This window comes from Asterias amurensis, chromosome 3 (genome assembly GCF_032118995.1).
Source record: "Asterias amurensis chromosome 3, ASM3211899v1".
In the NCBI taxonomy this organism is placed as follows: domain Eukaryota; kingdom Metazoa; phylum Echinodermata; class Asteroidea; order Forcipulatida; family Asteriidae; genus Asterias; species Asterias amurensis.
This window is the reverse complement of record NC_092650.1, coordinates 16411169-16431113: the sequence shown is the minus strand read 5'-3', so window position 1 is coordinate 16431113 and position 19945 is coordinate 16411169. Positions and strand designations below refer to the sequence as shown.

At 39.1% G+C, this 19945-nt stretch overlaps 2 protein-coding genes across 2 annotated transcripts; one reads left to right on the top strand and one right to left on the bottom strand.

Annotated features, from left to right (window-relative positions):
* Positions 1–917: 917 nt before the first annotated feature.
* On the bottom strand, positions 918–11290 carry LOC139935071 (adenosylhomocysteinase B-like). The gene is made up of 8 exons (XM_071929526.1): positions 11165–11290; positions 9922–10112; positions 8937–9165; positions 6343–6455; positions 5644–5851; positions 3655–3857; positions 3179–3373; positions 918–1975 (listed from the first exon to the last, which is right to left on the bottom strand). The coding sequence occupies exons 1-8, from the start codon at positions 11199–11201 to the stop codon at positions 1844–1846; spliced, it is 1308 nt and encodes a 435-aa protein (XP_071785627.1). The 5' UTR covers positions 11202–11290; the 3' UTR covers positions 918–1843.
* A 530-nt stretch (positions 11291–11820) lies between these two features.
* On the top strand, positions 11821–19519 carry LOC139935133 (V-type proton ATPase subunit d 1-like). The gene is made up of 7 exons (XM_071929608.1): positions 11821–12064; positions 13615–13786; positions 14872–15050; positions 15744–15901; positions 16357–16533; positions 17109–17186; positions 17319–19519. Exons 1-7 carry the CDS (start codon positions 11941–11943, stop codon positions 17478–17480), a joined length of 1050 nt encoding a protein of 349 aa, XP_071785709.1. The 5' UTR covers positions 11821–11940; the 3' UTR covers positions 17481–19519.
* The last annotated feature ends 426 nt before the right edge of the window (positions 19520–19945 follow it).

Below are 19945 nucleotides of genomic sequence, written 5' to 3'. Positions count from 1 at the left end.
ATCCACACATAACTTTTAAGGGAAGGTGTACGTTTGGAAATAATTTTTTTAAATAATGCCAATAAAAAACTCTTTGTATTTAGAAGCCTAATAAAAACAACAGCTGGAGCTAGTATAAAACATGCCGAGGAGCTCGTTGCCTCAGTTGGGAGAGCACTGGTACATCAAAGCAGAGGTAGTTGGTTTAAATCCTGCCCTGGTAAAATTGTCTTTGTTTAACCCCCAAATTTAGATCCACCCAGTCAGTTTCCCTCGTGGTTCATTAATTTATTTTTGAAGTGTAGTAAAGGTGCATCCCTTTAAAGACATAGGACACTTTCGGTAAACATTATTGTTCAAGGCCCATACTTCGTGTATCACAACTTCTATTCAAGATATCAAACCTGTGAAAATTTAGGCTCAGTCTGTCATCGGAGTCCGGAGAAAATGACGGGAAAACCCACCCCCGTTTCCGCTCGTTTCGTCGTGCCATGACATGTGCTTAAAATAGATCCGTAATTCTCGATATCGAGAATTGATATTGTTTTAATTTTTTCACAAAAAGTAGAGCATTTCATGGAACAATATTTCAAGAGAAGTCTTTCACCATTACCTTCTGTAAACCCTGTACGTTATTATTTGTAAATCTGTGAACTAAAATAAAAAATCTGTACCGAAAGTGTCCAATGGCTTCACAGGTAGTAACTTGGGCTCAATCCTTGCCTAGCACTTTTAGAGCTGGCAACCTCTACTAAAGCTTAGTCAGTCGGGTTAACCATTTCGAACAGTTTTTCATTGGTGAGCACACTGATGCAAGTGGAACTCATATTCTGAAAAAGAATTTACAAAATCGTGATTTGAGTTCCTTCAGGATAATAAAAAAATATTAAAAATATCCACACAAAAACTACTTGTAAACAAAATTACCACACACAAGGTTTCAGTTGCACAAGCTCCACTGCAATTACAGTTTATTCCGCAATTGTAGAATTCGTACAACAAATTCGTCCCTCCAAGATCTCATAATTGGTCAAACTCGCTGATTTTAAAACATTGCATCAAATACAACGCCATAATATTTACTGCTACATAAACGAACCAGGTAAAAGGTCCTTCAACTTAAAACAAAGTAATTAGGTAACTTGATTTCAAATCAATTCAGAGGGAACATATAATATGACAAGCTTTTAAAACCACAACCAACAACCGGTACATTTTCCCAAGAGAAAATTATAAATGCCTCAACATGAAGTTATCATGCAGCATGGATATTTTCTACGACCCTCTGGATGTCCCACCTCCATCACTAAAATTCCTTAAAACTGCCGGAATTGAATTGAAACTAAGAGCCTAGTAGATATAAGTGGCTCAGAGAGAAAGGAAAAAGCAACAAATTTTACAAAGTCTGATTAAAATTTTCCCTTTTAACTCTACACCAAAGAGTACACAAAACTATCTAGGAATAAACAAAATAAGTCCAGGTAATTAATACATTGAAGGTGACGCGCTGACCTAGTTTTACATAACAATTTGCATTTGACATGCTCATCTCATAATGTAAAGCTAAGGGCTCACAAAGTTCAAAAAAAATTTGAAGCCCACACTTTTTGTTCAGTTAAGGGCAGCAACAGGGCACCTTTAATATATTATTACCGTCTTGTGTACCTTTAAAAGCCTCTAAACTCAAATCTTTATGGAACAATTTTAAATTGTTTGTGATAATGCATGAAATGTTTTAGTTAGCGGGTAGTCAACGTCAACTAGGAATCAACGATACTTCACCCCCCCCCCCCGACTCTTTCTTTCTGAATAAATGTTTTAAGAATGAAGCTGCGTGTTACATCAAGGCGTTTCGATCGGTCATTTAGTAACGGTAGTGATCGGGCTTGTAGGGTCCATCAACCGGCATGCTGAGGTACTCAGCCTGTTTGGGTTTGAGCGTGGTCAGCTTGACATCAACATGTTCCAAGTGAAGACGGGCAACCTCCTCATCCAGCTGTGGAAGAACGACAAGTTTTCGATGATGTTAAGAAGGGGAACAAATTACACACGCATAATAATGATAATTAGTTCTTAAATAGTGTATTCTACAAAATAACCATATCGCTTTACATTAGTGCCCTGCAGTCGATTTCACCAAACTCTTCCTAACTTAGGATTAATCTTAGGACTGGTTCAATCCTGTATCCAAATACGTAGGACGCATTGAACCCTTCCTAAGTTAAGACGGGTTAGTCGTCCTAACTTGAGTTAGGATTAATCCTAGCGTTTCTTGAAATCGGCTGCTGGTCATTGGGCCAATAACATTTCTTTTATCTTTCTCAGCTCCCTGGGGAGTATACAGCCTGAGCTGCCGTGCCCTCAGAGGCTTTTTCAAACACAGTATCAACCCCTACCCTCACAGGTAGCCAACTATACCCCTTGGTGGAAAGAAGCAATTATAGTAACGCATCTTGCTCAAGGACACACGAGTCACGACCGGGAGTTGAACCCACACTCCGATGACTTAACCACAACTTGAATACGATGCTCTAAACTGCTTCGCCACGACACCCTCGGGGTCACTCAGAATACTCAATATTTAAAACTTGTGATCTTTTTTTGTAATTGTTTTGACCTTCTTCCTGGAGATGATCAGAGCATACTGATCGTAAAGTTGAGATGTCAACCACTGCTCCAGATATTCACATGGTGTTGCCGCAAACCTAACCAAAGTATACTACCACACCATGCAACAGTGGACACTATTGGTAATTACTCAAAATAATTATTAGCATAAAACCTTTCTTGGTAACGAGTAATTGGGAGAGGTTGATAGTATAAAACATTGTGAGAAACGGCTCCCTCTGAAGTAATGTAATTTTCCAGAAAGAAGTTATCTTCCACGAATTTGATTTCGAGACCTCAGACTTAGAATTTGAGGTCTCAAACTCAAGCACCTGAAAGCACACAACCTTTTGTGACAAGGGTATTTTTTCTTCCATTATTATCTTGCAACTTCAAAGACCAATTGAGCTCAAATTTTCACAGAGATGCACCAAGTGAGAAGACTGGTCTTTGACAATAACCAATAGTGTCCAGTGTCTTTAAACCGAGATGGTTGCACTGTGACAATGGTTTCTCCCAAGCTACATTAGCCTATAGATTGAAAATTTAATTTTACTTTGACCTGGCAAAACAAAAGAATTTAAGTTCTCACCTTCTTGGGCAGCACGTAGACGCCAAGGGGGTAGTCGGCGGTCTTAGTCCACAGCTCAATCTGGGCGAGGACTTGATTGGTGAAAGAGTTAGACATGACAAAGCTGGGATGTCCCATGGCACAGCCAAGGTTGACCAGACGACCCTCAGCGAGGACGATCAAATGGCGGCCGTTGGGCAGAGTGAAGCGATCAACCTGAGCAACAAAAAAGAATTGATGTTAAAGTTTTCGTTCAGTGTCAGCAGTAAAGACTTCAAAATACAATGACACATGTACAATTTATGACTGGTATCCTGCTCATTTCTGTTAAGCAGAAAATCCTATAGCAATTTTTTCTGCATAAGACATTATACAAAGATAATGGAAACTTTTATAGTGCCAATCCACCGCAAGCGGCGCTCATGACGCTGCTCTACAAAAAAACAACCAACAAGCAATGGAAAGTAGCATAACATAATAAGAAAACAAAATTGTACCTGTGGCTTGATGTTGACCTTCTTGGCATTGTCTTCCAGCCACTTCAGGTCCAGCTCACAGTCAAAGTGACCGATGTTGCAGATGATGGCGTTCTCCCTCATCTTGGGGAAGTGCTCCTCGGTGATGATGTTGGCGCATCCTGTTGCCGTGACGAAGATGCTGGCCTTCGTGCAGGCATCTTCCATTGTGGTAACCTCGTAACCTGCCAGACAATCAAATAAATACTGATAGTTTATCCCATGAAAAGCTAACGCTCACCTTATATTGACCAGGCCTGGAACTTCATCTTCGAAAGGGCAAGGCCATTTTCATTTTGTAAAATCTTTAAGTTAATGGACAATTTTGAAGGACCAGGGGCATTGAAGGTCACTGTCTCCGTAACCCGAGTTTAATTCCAAGCCTGATCAAGTTGTGCATCAATCACATGTTCAAATTAGCATTCCTGTTACGATCATCCCTATACGTTTTTTCTACTGTGTGGAATTTATATTTTAAGTAAGCCTAAATTTAAACCTGCCCTCTGCTAAACCAGAAGCCCTCTCATATTAACATTAAAGTCGGAATCTAGAAATAGGCCTGTTTAACTTTCTGTAACTTGAAAAACCTGAGCATCCACATTGCTTTACTAAAAATATTATGTTATTTTAATTATTACATTTCTTTAATAGGCAAGATCACCCCCCACACAAGGCTTTATAAATCCACTTTTGACAAGAATGAAAAGTACAAGATGAAAATAAATTAGGGAAAAAATGAAGGTTGGAATTGATATCCACTCTTAAAACCGGATGGATGGAAACATACACATGAACAGAAGTTCCAAAGAGATGCAGTATAAAGCTTTTTTAATGGCTCTATGTTCTAAACATCAACAAAGGATAAGTACGGGTGAGAAGAAGCAGAAAGTCTGGACCGGCGCTCATACATCCTGGTGATAGAAGGAACCTGGTCAGACACTGGTGGCACATTGAAAATATCTGTCGAAAAGAAAGACTGGCTACAGACCTACAATGGGAAAGAGGTTGTAACCTTGATCCCAACCCTTCACCAGTAACACTAACAATACACTTCTGCACGCTCTGAATAAAGATACAGGCAGAAGCTCCGGCCCGAATGTGACAACAGTACTCAAGCTCCGGCCCGAATGTGACAACAGTACTCAAGCTCCGGCCCGAATGTGACAACAGTACTCAAGCTCCGGCCCGAATGTGACAACAGTATTCAAGCTCCGGCCCGAATGTGACAACAGTACTCAAGCTCCGGCCCGAATGTGACAACAGTACTCAAGCTCCGGCCCAAATGTGACAACAGTACTCAAGCTCCGGCCCGAATGTGACAACAGTACTCAAGCTCCGGCCCGAATGTGACAACAGTACTCAAGCTCCGGCCCGAATGTGACAACAGTATTCAAGCTCCGGCCCGAATGTGACAACAGTACTCAAGCTCCGGCCCGAATGTGACAACATTACTCAAGCTCTGGCCCGAATGTGACAACAGTACTCAAGCTCCGGCCCGAATGTGACAACAGTACTCAAGCTCCGGCCCGAATGTGACAACAGTACTCAAGCTCCGGCCCGAATGTGACAACAGTACTCAAGCTCCGGCCCGAATGTGACAACAGTACTCAAGCTCCGGCCCAAATGTGACAACATTACTCAAGCTCCGGCCCGAATGTGACAACAGTACTCAAGCTCCGGCCCGAATGTGACAACAGTACTCAAGCTCCGGCCCGAATGTGACAACAGTACTCCATATGGGAATGAACGTGTATAGTTGTCTTATACACATAAAGAGTAGCATCTGAAGGTATTATTAAATGTCAGATACAAAACATCAAAGTTAGTTGAACTTGAGCCCAAGACCCATGACGCTCAGGGCGGATGCTCTACCAACTAATATTCTGTTAAATACAAAACGTGACTCCCAGAAAAACTTCCATACATCCCCCCCCAGATTTCCCCCTCCCCCACCCCCGGATAGGTACCCACCTTCCATGGCAGCTTGGAGTGCAATGATGGGATCAATCTCTGTGATAAGAACTCTGGCTCCGAAGGCCCTCAAGGACTGGGCGCTGCCTTTTCCTACGTCACCGTAGCCGGCAACGACACAACATTTCCCAGCGAGCATGATGTCAGTCGCCCTCTTGATACCATCGACCAGTGACTCACGGCAGCCGTACAAGTTGTCGAACTTGCTCTGTTGACAAAATTAGAGAGAGAAATCTCATTACCATTTCAACTTCTCATATAATACACATTCTTATCTGGGTTTGTCCATAACTTTTTAGGTGACTGGCCAGCATGACAAATTAGCTTGTCATTTCAGTAGTCTGCTTCTTAAGACCAGACCCTTTGAAGAGAAATAACGACAGGTCCTCAGATATTTTAACTGGCATTTGGCCAGCGGTCCACTGTTAAAGGAGAATGCTACCTATAGGCCGTATCGAATAACCCCTTTGTTGCTATGAAAGTGGCCACAATAATGTAGGGCGGGCCGTACATCAACGAAGCATGCAGCACCCAGCGTTTCTGGTTTCAATTTTATGGCAGCACATGCACACGCTCACAGATGTTGTACAACAGCTATTTGAATGGTAATGTCATATTCGACACGATCTATACACAGGAAAGTATGGGAACACATTCACAGTGGGCAGAGTGTCCATTTCAAAAATCAATACTAGTTACCTTGGTGACTGAATCGTTGACGTTGATGGCGGGGACTTTGAGTTTATTTTCCTTCATCATCTTGTACAGGTTGTGCACACCAGTTGTGGTCTCCTCAGACAGACCTTTCACTCCTGAGGGTGCAAGAAAATAATTTGAAACATCTCATAAAATCACGAAAATTTTGTTTGATTTTTTTGAAGAGGCGAAAGTCAGGTACTTCAACCTTAAATATGCTGATTTATTTTTTGTTTGGCTGATTTAATCAACAGCCTGTTTATTCCTAGTCCCAATTTCATAAAGACACAACTATAGACAACGGTGCTTAACATTTATTCTGCTAAGAACTACAAAGTCAGCATATCCGCTAGAAGTTGTACATGTGGCATTACACTTTGGCCGGTTACCTTATTCTGGTAAGCGTGCTTTTAAGCAGCTCTGTGAAATTGGGCTTTGTAAAGTTATAATGTCACCCATATGTGAAAGGTTTTGCCTACCTTAAAATATACTTCTTTTTTTCAAAAATCACTCATTTTCAGCAGTGAAAGATATTTCTTGTAACAGAAACCCACTCGTTGCTGGGCAAGTTGAATGCTGACAAGACCATGAGTCCAAGTGAAAGTTTGGGTGAGCGACTCAACCTCGCTACCATGGGCACTTTTTTGTCGCGCAAAACAGTCTAATAGCTCAACTGAACTTGCTCCAAGTTGCGTACATGTAAAATGCTAACTACAAAAAACATTTTCCTCAAGAATAAATCCTGAAAGACGGTCTTGATTAGGCCTGGGCGAATTATTCGAATATCCGGTTAATGGCGAATAGGTTTTCCTATCCGTAACCGCGAATGCCTTTTTTTTCTTAACCGGATATCCGCATAGGGCGCGAATAGCTATTTATAAACCGGATAGTTCTGTAATTACAACCAAGTAACCGGATATTCTTTAATATCCGAATATCCGCGGACGTCGGGCGACAACTGACATGAATGTTTTGTCTGAATCTTAATGAAACTTCTATTAAGACAGCATAAAACAGCATAAATTAAGTATTTAACTATGCTCACCTCCGTGAAGAGTCAAAACAATGACATTTCTGACGTAATTTGTTCAAAGATTACAAAAGTTTTCCTTCACGTAGAGTCATCCACGATCAAAAGAAAAAGCAAATCGCCATCTTTAAATTAGATCCGGTCATTTTTATGAATGAACCGAGTGACACTGTCTAAAACTAATATCAATCCGCCCAGAAGATCTCATTCACAAACGAACAGCGCCCTCTAGCGAGAAAAAAAAATTGTTTTTTTTTATATTTTTTTATTTTTATTTTTTTTATAGCGCCCTCTAGCGGCGAAAAAAAACTATTCGAATATCCGGTTAATTTCGGATAGTTGGTCAGCGGTATCCGAATAACAAAATTTCACTATTCGCCCAGCACTAGTCTTGATGCATTTCCTTTGGGCAGGGCTTGAAATGGTTCGGGCTCGAGGCCGGTGATTTTTATAATTAGGCCGGTAAACTTACAACAATATAAACCACAAAGGGAAACTGACTGGGTAAACTTTGAAATGATTTTTGGGGTTGATTAAAGAATTGACTAGAGTGGGATTCGAACCAACGACCTCCAGAAACATACTGGCGCTCTACCGTTTCCGGAGGTCGTTGGTTCGAATCCCACTCTAGTCAATTCTTTGTTCAACCCCAAAAATCAAACTTACAACAATACGAACCCAGTGGTTTTCAAAAGAAAACAATGGCGGGTTACCTCATTGTGTAAACAACTTTGAGATAAACCTGGTTAATATCTTTCAGTTCTGTTGAGAATGCTCGATATTGGATCTTCTGTTAGTGCTTGTTCAGCTCATTTTAGGGAACTATCTATCACCAGTTCCCTCCTTATCAACATGTTACGCTTGAAATCTGTTTACATCACGAGTTGGAAAAGTATTACAGCTTTAGCACCAACACATTCTGTGCATCTAAAGGATTATTTACTTACAAAGATAATGCAGGCATTGTGTTTAGCCAAGGTTAGCCAAGAACGTTCGTGATAAGAACATGGTATCACATTCAGCTTATTGACAACAATGCCATTGTTGTCAATTGGGGTCCGGGACAAACCAGTATGTGTCTTCATAAGAATGGTTTCAGAATCGGGCACAAAGTCCACAATTAAGCCACTTAAGTCAGTGTTCTCTAAGTTTTTCAGCGAGTGATTACATTTCACAATTTACGTAATTTGTCTTTTGAGAATATTGTTGTCACAATATACCTATAGTTATGACTAGACCAGGAAAATTTTGTTGAAAATAAGTGCGCCCAATATTGAGTGGTAAACAATTCTACAATCTATATTCTATTTAGGCACTATACACTATTGCATTATTTTTCTGATTTATGCAAAAGTTCCATATCAATGGAGAAATCGCCCTACTTGCTATTTTTATATTATTGAGTTACTTTGCGGAATGGGATACGATAGAATTTTAATATTAAATGCAATAAAATTTGATCAATTTGTTTGCATTTTTTCCCTCAAATTGTAAATTTTTTGTGCTCAGCAGTTTTACAGGAAACAATAAGGATATATTTTTGTTGGACCAACGATCTTTTACGTACCTGCCAGGAGCTCTGGGTACTTCTCGTGAACCAGATTGGTCAAGTCACCACCGTCATCAAGGATCATGTTCAGTGGCTGCCCGTCGGGGAAGAAGATGGTCTGGTCAACGCACCAGATGTACTCCTCATCTGTCTCGCCCTTCCAGGCGTACACGGGCACCCCTGTTACGGCAATGGCGGCTGCCGCGTGGTCTTGGGTGGAGAAGATGTTGCAGCTGGACCACTGGACCTGGAGGTGGATTCAGAGGGGTATATTAGCAGGCCTGTACATGTTTGCTTCGTTTTGTCAAAGGGGATGGGCACCAAGGCATTTTCTCCTTGGTAAAGGGCAATCTAGCTATGAGGAAATTTTCAATTAGCATTTCTTTGGCACCAAGGCAATGGCCAGGGGGCATCGAGGCAATTGAATGCTACAACCAGAGATAGAGTTGATAACTGCTGTCACCCTGCTAATACTGATGGATTTAATTAGAATGGACAGGCTGCCACCATAGTTCATTGAATTCTGCTCAACAAGAGCCAAGTATGACATATTTTTTGCCGTAACTCACCAAGGTTTGTGAATCACGACAAGTGCCTACTCAATTTTGCTCACACGACAACATCAAATTATGCAAGACATGCGAACCTTTGCTGTATTTCCTTTGTCAAAGGTTTCATTATCACGATTGTGGCATAGGACATTTCCAAAGGGAAAGGTTCCCCACAGAAGCTAAAAATTACCACAAAAATAGTGCTGCAGGTGGGCGGGGACAATTTGTTAAGATATTAACTTGAAACCAAAGACCATGGGTTCGAATCCCACCCAATAAATATTCCTGTGATTTTTTCCACAGAACTCGGGCAAGTACTGAGCATAATGTGCCAATACATATCAGTGTACATGTAAAAGACAAATTAATATTCTTCATCCCCAATGCAAGTTTATCATCTATCAACTTGAAGTGCTTAAATAATTTTAAATTAATAAAAAAATGTTTCTTACCTCTGCTCCGAGCTCTGTGAGTGTCTCGATGAGCACGGCGGTCTGGATGGTCATGTGGAGGCAGCCAGCGATGCGTGCTCCCTTCAGGGGCTTGGTGGGACCGTACTTCTTGCGCATCTGCATCAGTCCTGGCATCTCATACTCGGCAAGCTCGAGCTCCTTGCGGCCGAACTCCGCCAAGGAGATGTCAGCTGCAGAAGAAGGATGTTAAAAGGGTTTTAGTATAACAGAGATTTACAGGGTGATTTAGTTAGAGTTGAACAAAGAAAAATTGACTATAGTTGGACTCAAACTAACGACCTTTGGATTAAACATGCCGGCGCTCTACCAACCGAGCTATCTAGCCCTATGTTGGCGGTCTCACTATTGTGTTTAGATCTTTGTTCGGGGTGCCAGTCGGTAGCCATACAACCACTAACTGATGTGTAAGCCAGGGATCACTACCAAATTACAATACAACCTGGAAAGCAGAGGATCACTTGTTTAAGGAAATGCGTCTTTTTGTTTCAGATACCAACAAAACCACAAGGGAAACTGACCGAGTAAATTTTAAATGATTTGGGGTTATACCAAGAATTACAGGGTAGAAGTTGCGATAACGTAACCCTCCTCTCGACGGCCGCCAGGCCAGAGGGTTACGAGATCGGTTCGAGCGGCAACGGTTAATCAGTGGTCCAACACGTACAATTTCGACAGCCAGTCACCAGATTTTGCCCATTTTTACCACTTTCAAAAATCATGACACAAATTCTAAGGGCACGAGCTTAATCCTCAATGTCTAATGAACACTCAAAACACCATTGAGAAAATATTTTTGAAGAAAAAGGACAAAAACTTTATGAGTGACAACGTGCAATGCAAATTGATTAATTTTTTATTTTATTTTGAATTAATCTAAATTAAGCCTACAAAAATACTTTTTTTTAACTGAGCAGATGAAACATCAACTCCTCTATTTTATTAACCGTTCTCCAATGAGAATAATAAATTTTGTATGTGAAAGTCTTTATTTTTTCAAATTAAATGAGAGTCATTTCGCTCACTCCTCAACATCTTACAACATGGTGTAGTGCAGTGCACACCCCCAATACAAGTTAGAAAGAGGGCGCTGTTCACAGAAACAAAGAGTACCGGCAAGCAAGAGCAAAACACCGGTTATTAAGTCAGGAAAATCAATCAAGACTTAAAACAATCATTAAAACTCATTACACCTCCAAAAAATAAGTTGAATTTGACAACATACCAACTTTGTATGGGAGTTTTCCGCCGTTCTTTGCCATTATGAGTTTGATTTTTTGAGCGCACGTTCACAGAGACGATCCACACGAGCCAGTGGCTAAATCTGAAAGAGGAAAAATATAAAGTGTCATGCCATTAAATACCATTGGGCTAATTATAATATTTACGTCACATCAACGTCAACCTCGTGTTATGGACGTTTGCAACATCGACCCCTTATTGGTAAAGCCCGCTTGGGTGCACGGGTACGAAACTATCTGACGACCATGAGAAGAAGGATTACTGAACCGCTGCCTGATTGGCTAAAATGCTAAAAGGCTTTTTGCATATTTGAACAAGTCTTCTGGATCGAACCAGTTTTTTAGCGATAAAAAAGTGATGTCGAATTTGGGTTTTTTACTTTAGATTCCAAAGTCGAACATAGAATTATGAAGAATTTTCTCCCCAAGTAAACTAATCGTTTAAGTGTAAAAAGTACACACGATACAATCAAACATACAATTATACCACAGAGGCATAATCTCATAAGATCGCTCAATTGCGAATTATTGCTGAAGCATCTTTTCATTGGTCCTGAAGTAACATTATGCATATAAGTGTCCAATCGGCGGACCCCTTAGATCATTTCCGTAGCAAGTGCGCAAAGAGGAGCTGTACGTCTGTTATGGTCTAAAAGTCACATGATCGTTCATTAAATCGACAGCTCTAAAAATTAATGAGATCATCATTTTAGTTCAGGACTAGACTTTGTGCGAGTCGGCACAACTTTCGAGAGGCAAAATGATGACCGAAATGTATTTCAACATTAACGACGGGTATCTCGAGGCCCTCGTTAGAGGATTTAAAGGAGGGATCTTGAGGCAACCGGATTACTTAAATCTTGTCCAATGTGAAATTTTAGAAGGTGAGTGTTGGCCCAGTTTCCGGACAATATGTTCTCATGCACATTTCTTTAATTTTTTTTTTATCAGAACTCGTGATGCATTGCGTGCACCACCAGCAAACAACACAATCATTACATTGCATTGCAGTCGACATCACGTTTTCATATATTTTATACAAATATTTCAATAAGTCATGGATCCTTTTGTGGGATAACTTTCCGTATGGCGCCACCACTTTTTCATTCATTTTTACAAAAAGGGATATCTCATTGAGGTAAATTGGATACTATACTATATTACTTCATATCGAATGAAAAAGTGATGGCGCCATACGGAAACTTTTCACTTTTGTGTTTACAATAATAATAACATTTATTAGAGTTAGACTCGTCGTAAGTAGATTTAATTTAGTGGAAAAGCTCTGTCGAACAAAGGGGCGGGGCATTTAAAGAGAAGGGAGGGAAAATGATAGGGGAAATATTTTATGATTTACCCTTACAATACAAGTTTATACAATAGGTAGCCTTTTAAAGCCATGGACCCTTTCGTTAAACAGTGTTGTCCAAGGCCCACACTTTGTGTACCACAACTTCTATATCAAATAGGGTCCTAACAAACCTGTGAAAATTTAGGCTCAATCGGTCATCGGAGTCGGGAGAAAACAACGGAAAACCCCACCCTTGTTTCAGCCGTGTCATGACATGTGTTGAAAATAAATCCGTAATTCTTGTTAAGAAGAATTTATATTGTTTTGCTGTTTTCTCAAAAAGTAAAGCATTTCATGGACTAATATTTCAAGAGAATGCTTTCACCATTACCTTCTGTAAACCCTGTAAGTTATTTGTAAATCTGTGAACTTTTTTTTTTCCGAACCGAAAGGGTCCAATGGCTTTAATTTATTAATTATTTTGTATATATGTACTTATTTCAAAAAATCAAAGCCATGTTTGCGTTAAATAACTAGGGCTCTAGGCTTTATTTTACTAAAACTTTTATTTTCGACTTTGGTGCTGCCTCTTTTACTCTTTCACAGTGTCTTTCGTTTGTTCAAATTGTTTAATTGTTATTTAAACATTTGCTTCATTTAACCAATGTAATATCAATAGTATCTAGTTTACCTCAATCCAATGCGATATCCCTTTTTGTAAAAATAAGTGAAAAGGTGCTGGAGCCATACGGAAAGTTATCCAACTGGCAGCTTGGCTTACCATTCAAAATGATTTTGTGAAGTATTTACAAACAAAACAACATTCACTTGGTAGTGTTTATTTCCCCAGCTTGGATTTAAAGTATGACATCAATCAAGCGTACTTCAATCAGTTTGATGGTAACCAACCTGACTTTAAAAAAAACTGCATCAACCATGACAAACTGAGGTTCTAACGTGGAATTTTCTCAAATAGATTGAAATTGTTCTGACAAATGTTTAGCTCGGCTCTGCGAATTACCTGACTGATATGAATTTTCACAGAAAAGTAAATAAAAGTAAATAAATTGTCAACTAAAAAACCTGCAGTTGACTATTTTTGTCTTGTTATTGATTATTTCTTAATGATTATTTTCTTTGCAGATCTAAAGCTGCATCTGCAGAGTACAGACTACGGAAACTTCCTTCAAAATGAGCCGTCTCCTCTCACAGTATCAGTTATTGACGACAGACTTAAAGAAAAGCTTGTGGTTGAATTTCAACATCTCCGTAATCATGCTGTGGAACCATTGTCCAAGTTCCTGGACTTTATCACGTAAGGAAAAGAAAGTGCCGGAAGAAATGTTTAAGGTGTTTTTAGCAACAAAGGTCCAGAGACGAGACATTCCAGACTTTCATCTGAACTCGGACTCTTTGAAAGTCTGCCTTTGATCTACTTTCTAAGCACTGAAGATAATTTTCCCAAAAGCTCCCTGGAATCTATAACTCCAAAGGTTATCAAAATGTGGAACTGCCCGTCATTTCAACATACCTCCTAAAACAAGTTTCAGACTTTTGTTATTTGTTAGCTCTATTGAGTTATATTTAAATGGATTCATTCCTAGATTCCTTTGTCACTGAATCAAAAATCCAAGTTCACCTTTGGTACACGAAATCTGAACATGGCTCTAACTACAATGGTATGTCTGGTCATGTCTGAAAGCATTAAAGCCATTATACACTTTCGGTAAACAGTATTGTCCAAAGGCCCACACTTCGTGTATCACAACTGATAAAACAAATGACAAACCTGTGAAAATTTAGGCTCAATCGATCATCGGAGTCGGGAGAAAATAATGGGGAAAACCCTTGTTTCTGCATGTTTCGCCGTGTCATGACATGTGTTTAAAATAAACCCGTAATTCTCGGCAACGAGAACTGGTAATTGTTTTAATGTTTTCTCGAAAAGTAAAGCATTTCATGGAATAATATTTCAAGAGAAGTCTTTCACCATTACCTTTTGTAAACCCTGTAAGTTATTTGTAAATCTGTGAAAAAATTTTTTCTGTGCTGAAAGTGTATAATGGCTTTAATAGAACAGAGCAATAGAATCCCAAAACAAACTGCAAGTGATTTCTAAGTGTGAAGGCACCTGGGGGGCTTAGACATCAATGTCAAGAGCCTGTGTGCCCAACAGTCTGCCCCTCATGCTGGTATCAGGCCATTGCAGGTGGAGATGTATGAATGTGTTTACAAAAAGCAAACAAAACGATACCTTGGTGTCAGTTTCACAGATTTTTAAAGAAAAACAAAATGAATTTGACAAGGCTCGACTAATGATTCGGGTGCTTCGGTGCTTTTCCAAACTTATATCAACCTCAATTTTAACCCTGTTTTTTTTTTTGCAATCCGTCTTGACAGGTACAGCTACATGATCGACAATATCATTCTACTCATCACTGGTACCCTGCATCAGCGTTCCATCTCGGAGCTCATACCAAAGTGTCATCCCTTGGGAAGCTTCGAGCAAATGGAGGCTGTCAATGTTGCCACGACACCCGCCGATCTGTACAACGCTATTATTGTGGACACACAACTTGGTAAAATACTATTCTATCATTTCTGCAAGGCCAGTGATCAAAACCGCTGAAAAGTACGTACAAGGAACAAAATTAGACACAATACTGGGTTGGATAAAAATCCGGTCTGTAACTTCGTGGAACAGGAAATGACAAACAAAACAAACAAAACAGAGGACAAATGAAATTTGTGGGAACCTGTGAAAGTAGTAGTTGTGGTTGTGCTTTGGAGCACCCCGGCAGTTCGAGGGTGTAAACTCCCCAGAGAGCTGAGAAAGCTTATAGGAATGTTAAAGGCCCAGTGACCTGCTGTCATTTTACCAAACTATTCCTAACTTAGGATTAATATTAGGACTTATGACGAGTTCAGTTTTGTATCTGAATTTAACACGTCCTACCTCGTCAAAGGGTTAATCCCAGTGTTTCGTGAAATTGGCTGCAGGGCACTAAATCTAAAGTGCATTGATACATTTTTGTAAAATGCGCTATTATATGAACCAGTTTTTATTTTTGTTTGGTGAATGCATCCTCACAGTACACACATGAACAAAGTTGTGCCACCTTAAAAAACTAATGCAGTTGAATGGTTTTGAAGGGTTGGGTCAACTCACTGGGAAACATCACCAAAGAGTATTTAGGTTATTTAAAGGGTTTTTAATTTAGTTGAATTCATTAAGACTAACTCTGTTCTCTTCTTCGTTGCTCTCTCACCAGCCCCCTTCTTCCAGGAGTGTATCTCGGAGCAGGATCTGGACGAGATGAATATTGAGATTATTCGTAACACACTCTACAAAGCCTACCTGGAAGCATTCTACAAGTTCTGCGATGAGCTTGGAGGGGCCACTGCTGACGTCATGTGTACAATTCTTGGGGTAAGACTTTCTACATTTCAGAATTGAAGATAGGGTGTTTGAACAATCTGCCGTTTAATCACTATTCCTTTGTAGGGGTCTGGCAGTGTGAAACGATCGCACAATACACGGATCAAAACATACACGTGTAAACCCAAAAGCTGATACCAGGCAGAGCTAGTGTGAAAGCGGAGCAATTTTAATCTTTGTTGAAAAGTTGGACCTGATCCGCATAAATTTCGACACGGATCCAACACTGATAGTATGAAAAGACCTTCTGTATATTTAATAGTTCTTTGTTTACATAAATTCCTTCTCCACCATGGAACAACTACATATTTCAGAATGACAAAATCATATCCACAGTTTTGTGTTGTCTGTTTGTTTTTCTGGAACAGTTTTTAAAAGACCTCATCATCAAACCAAAACAGCATCAGATTGTACAATTCATAGTTTTGTGTCCTTCTTGTTTGTAGTTTGAAGCAGATCGCCGAGCATTCATCATTACAATCAACTCATTCGGTACTGAATTGACAAAGGAAGATCGATTCAAGCTGTACCCACGATGCGGACAACTCTACCCAGACGGCCTCGCTGCTCTAGCCAAATGTGACGACTACGACCAGGTCAGAGCAGTGGCCGATAACTACGCTGTAAGTGTATATAATATTCGCTTTGTAAACGCTTATTATCTAGCATATTGTGCAACAGCACCTTATAAACAATTACATAGTGCTATTATGAAAGAAGGTCATTCAAACATAGTCCCACCATACCTGACGGATATGCACGTTTTGTTCTGTAATCTTGAAACGGGCACATCCGCCACAAGCCTCGGCTTTTAGGATGAGGCCTCCATGTGATGTGAATGTGGAAATAAATGTGTTATTGATTGATTGCTTGAAATATGAGCAGCCTCTTATTGTGTGACTTTTCAAAATAAGCGCCACATATTTTTGAATGATGGATACACTATGTCAGCCTGCAATATTGTGCTGTGGTGAATGCATCCACACATCTGCACAGAGTCTCCACCAGGCACAACCCATCATGGTTTCAAATAGTTAGTCAACGCAATGGAAAATGTTACCAGCAGACAATTTTATAGCTTAATGGTAAGCACATTTTCGCTAACTATAGCAGAAATAGTAGTAAGCACAAATAATTCCTCATGTCCATTATTGAGAAATACTTACTCATAAACAAAATTTCATGTCACAATTTCTAGGAGTACAAACAACTCTTCGATGGTGCTGGAACCAACCCCGGGGACAAGACGCTCGAGGATAAATTCTTTGAGCACGAGGTAAGCACAAGCCTTAAGCCAATTCGGAGGTCGTTGGTGCGAATACCACTCTAGTCAATTCTTTGTTCAACCTCAAAATTCAATGCAAAATTTTACATAAATTCTCGTTGTTATTATGTGTCATTCTTTTAGGTCAAGCTCAATGTGAACGGCTTCATGCAGCAGTTTCACTACGGTGTTTTCTACTCGTACATTAAACTGAAGGAGCAAGAATGTAGGAACATCGTGTGGATCGCCGAGTGCGTCGCTCAGAGACAACGAGGAAAGATTGATAACTACATTCCTATCTTGTAAATAGTTTATATTCCTAAAAGTATCGGTCAATGTTTGGTTCCTGCTTCAACAAGATTAGAGTCAAGTCATCCCTCAAGAAAGAGAGTAACACAAAATATTATATTATTTACATTAAAGGAACATTACAGAATTAATGTAAAGCATTTTTTAATCCACCATCTACATAAACTGACAAACCTGTAGAAGTTTGAGAGCGATCGTCCATCTGGGTCACGAGAGAATAGTGAAAAACCAATTACACATTTTGCACGACATTGATGCAAAAACAAAAATGAGTAAAACACTCACTGAGCAATAAACTCAAATCGGGAAGTTCATTTATTTATTTCAGACAGAAATATTTCAAGGGATGTTTTCTACTATCATCATCATTAGACCGTGTAAGTTTTATGTAAATCTGTGATCTTCACATTTTTCGTTTCTTACCAATTCTGTAACGTTCCTTTAAGACGAAGTTTAACTCTCCTACTCTTGCTTCTAATGTTTTTCCGAGGGTGTTGACAATTTTATTTGAAACCGTTCAACTTCACAGGTATGTATTATTCCTCTTTGTATAAGGGTTATTTTTTCAAGGCCATTATCTAGGAACCAGTGCTCCTATTGTTTTCTTCTTATAAAGGGGAAAAACATTTTCATTCTCATATACATGTTGCCATATGATAAGAAATGTCAAACCTTTGACAATGCAGAAAATTTGACCATGTACATTGACTACCAATTTCTGTATTACCAGCATTGTGAACTCTACAAAACAATTTGTGTATGTTATTTCAAAAATATGTTATCTATGAAGACGAGATGACCATTTCAAATCTTTATGTAACCAAACAGCCACGACATGCTTTGTAAAAAGCTGGTTAAGCAGAAAAAAAGAGCTTATCAATTTCTGCTAAGCAAAAGTAAGGGTACCAGTCACAAATGGTGAATATAACACACATGAGTACTTTATCTGCTAAGCACAGTTTTGAGGTGCTTCGCACTTTATTGCGCTAAGGCAGTTTAATGAAGTTTGGCAGGATTTTTGGGGAGGGGGAAAAGAGAAAAACTTGTTCCATTTGAAGGCGTTATCGATCTTTTCAGATCCTTTGTGTCCTCTATTCATACATTAGGGCATATATTATTTTAATTTATCTTAAAAGTATAGGTTTTCTCGGTCAAATTCAGAAAATGAGCAGCCAATTTCATTTTCATGCTTTCGAGTTTAAGCCGTTTTGCCTCTCCAGTTGTTACTGTGTTTCAAATTCAGAATTCGGCCTTTCAATTTCGTTTTGAGTCGAGGCAGATTCCTTTAACACCGTTCAATTTAGCATATTGTCGTTCTTTTTCGTGACACACAAGCCTAAAGAAGCGTCTGCGAATTTGAATGCTGCTTTGATGAGTTATTATTTTGTTAAAACGAAGACGCAACGTTACATTTGACTAATCATAAAACGAAATTGAATGACCCTTTTCAGTAGCATTCAATTTCGTGCGAAAAAGAATAGCTTGGTGGTTAAATTGGCTGCTCATTTGCTGAAATTGATTGAGAAAACTTATATTATTGACCATTCCTGTCAAGTTTTATTTTTGAAAAATAATTGTTTTCTGTCTGTTTCTTTCAATCTCAAAAACCCAAAGGAGTATCCGCTTTTTTTATATTAATGAATATTAAGTATTAATATCAAGTAATATATAGAGGTATAAAACGGTCCTTTGCAATGGATGTCTATTAATAATTGGCTATGTTGTATATAATGTAATGTATAGATAATAATATTAATCATAAGTTTTAATATCATCTACATTTATTTTACCTAAATTTGTCATTGGATTGCTCTCTGCATGAAGAAAATATTCCATGGTCAACAAAATCCCAGTGTTTTGAAATGGTATGAAGAGTTAGTCAAAGCAGTTGTAAATGTTTAATAAATTGGATATCGGATTATTGTCAAACAATTGTACAAGTGTATGTTATGTGACAGGAACACTTGTTTTAGAAAGTAACATTGTTTTGTGATTGAGAAATAAAACAGTACTTGATATTGTGGTCGAAGATGTAACAGATAGTCTTACTAAATTGCAGCTTTTGGTTTTCAATAATAGTTTAATAGTCCCATTCCATGAGAAACAAGTACTTTAAAGGGATTACATGTATATACGTTAGTAATCGCTCTTAAAATTAATAGAAATAAGAAGTGTGCTGCAGCTTTCGACAGTAAATAGCATTTTGAGAAACATTTCATTTTGAAGTATGAAGCGAGCAAACGGGATCGGCCATTTTGTAGAGTCAAATTTGTGACTCCCATAGTTAATGGCCGACCGTGTCCCTTTGCGACGTAAAAGGAAAACTGCAGTTTCTGAGCATGTTTGTGTGGATCATTAATTTCTACTTTTAAACTATCCAACCATATGCATTTTATAACGTACGGTTTCAAACCCTTTTTTAAAGACCAACTCGCCCGATTCAAGACAACTCTTCCTTTAAG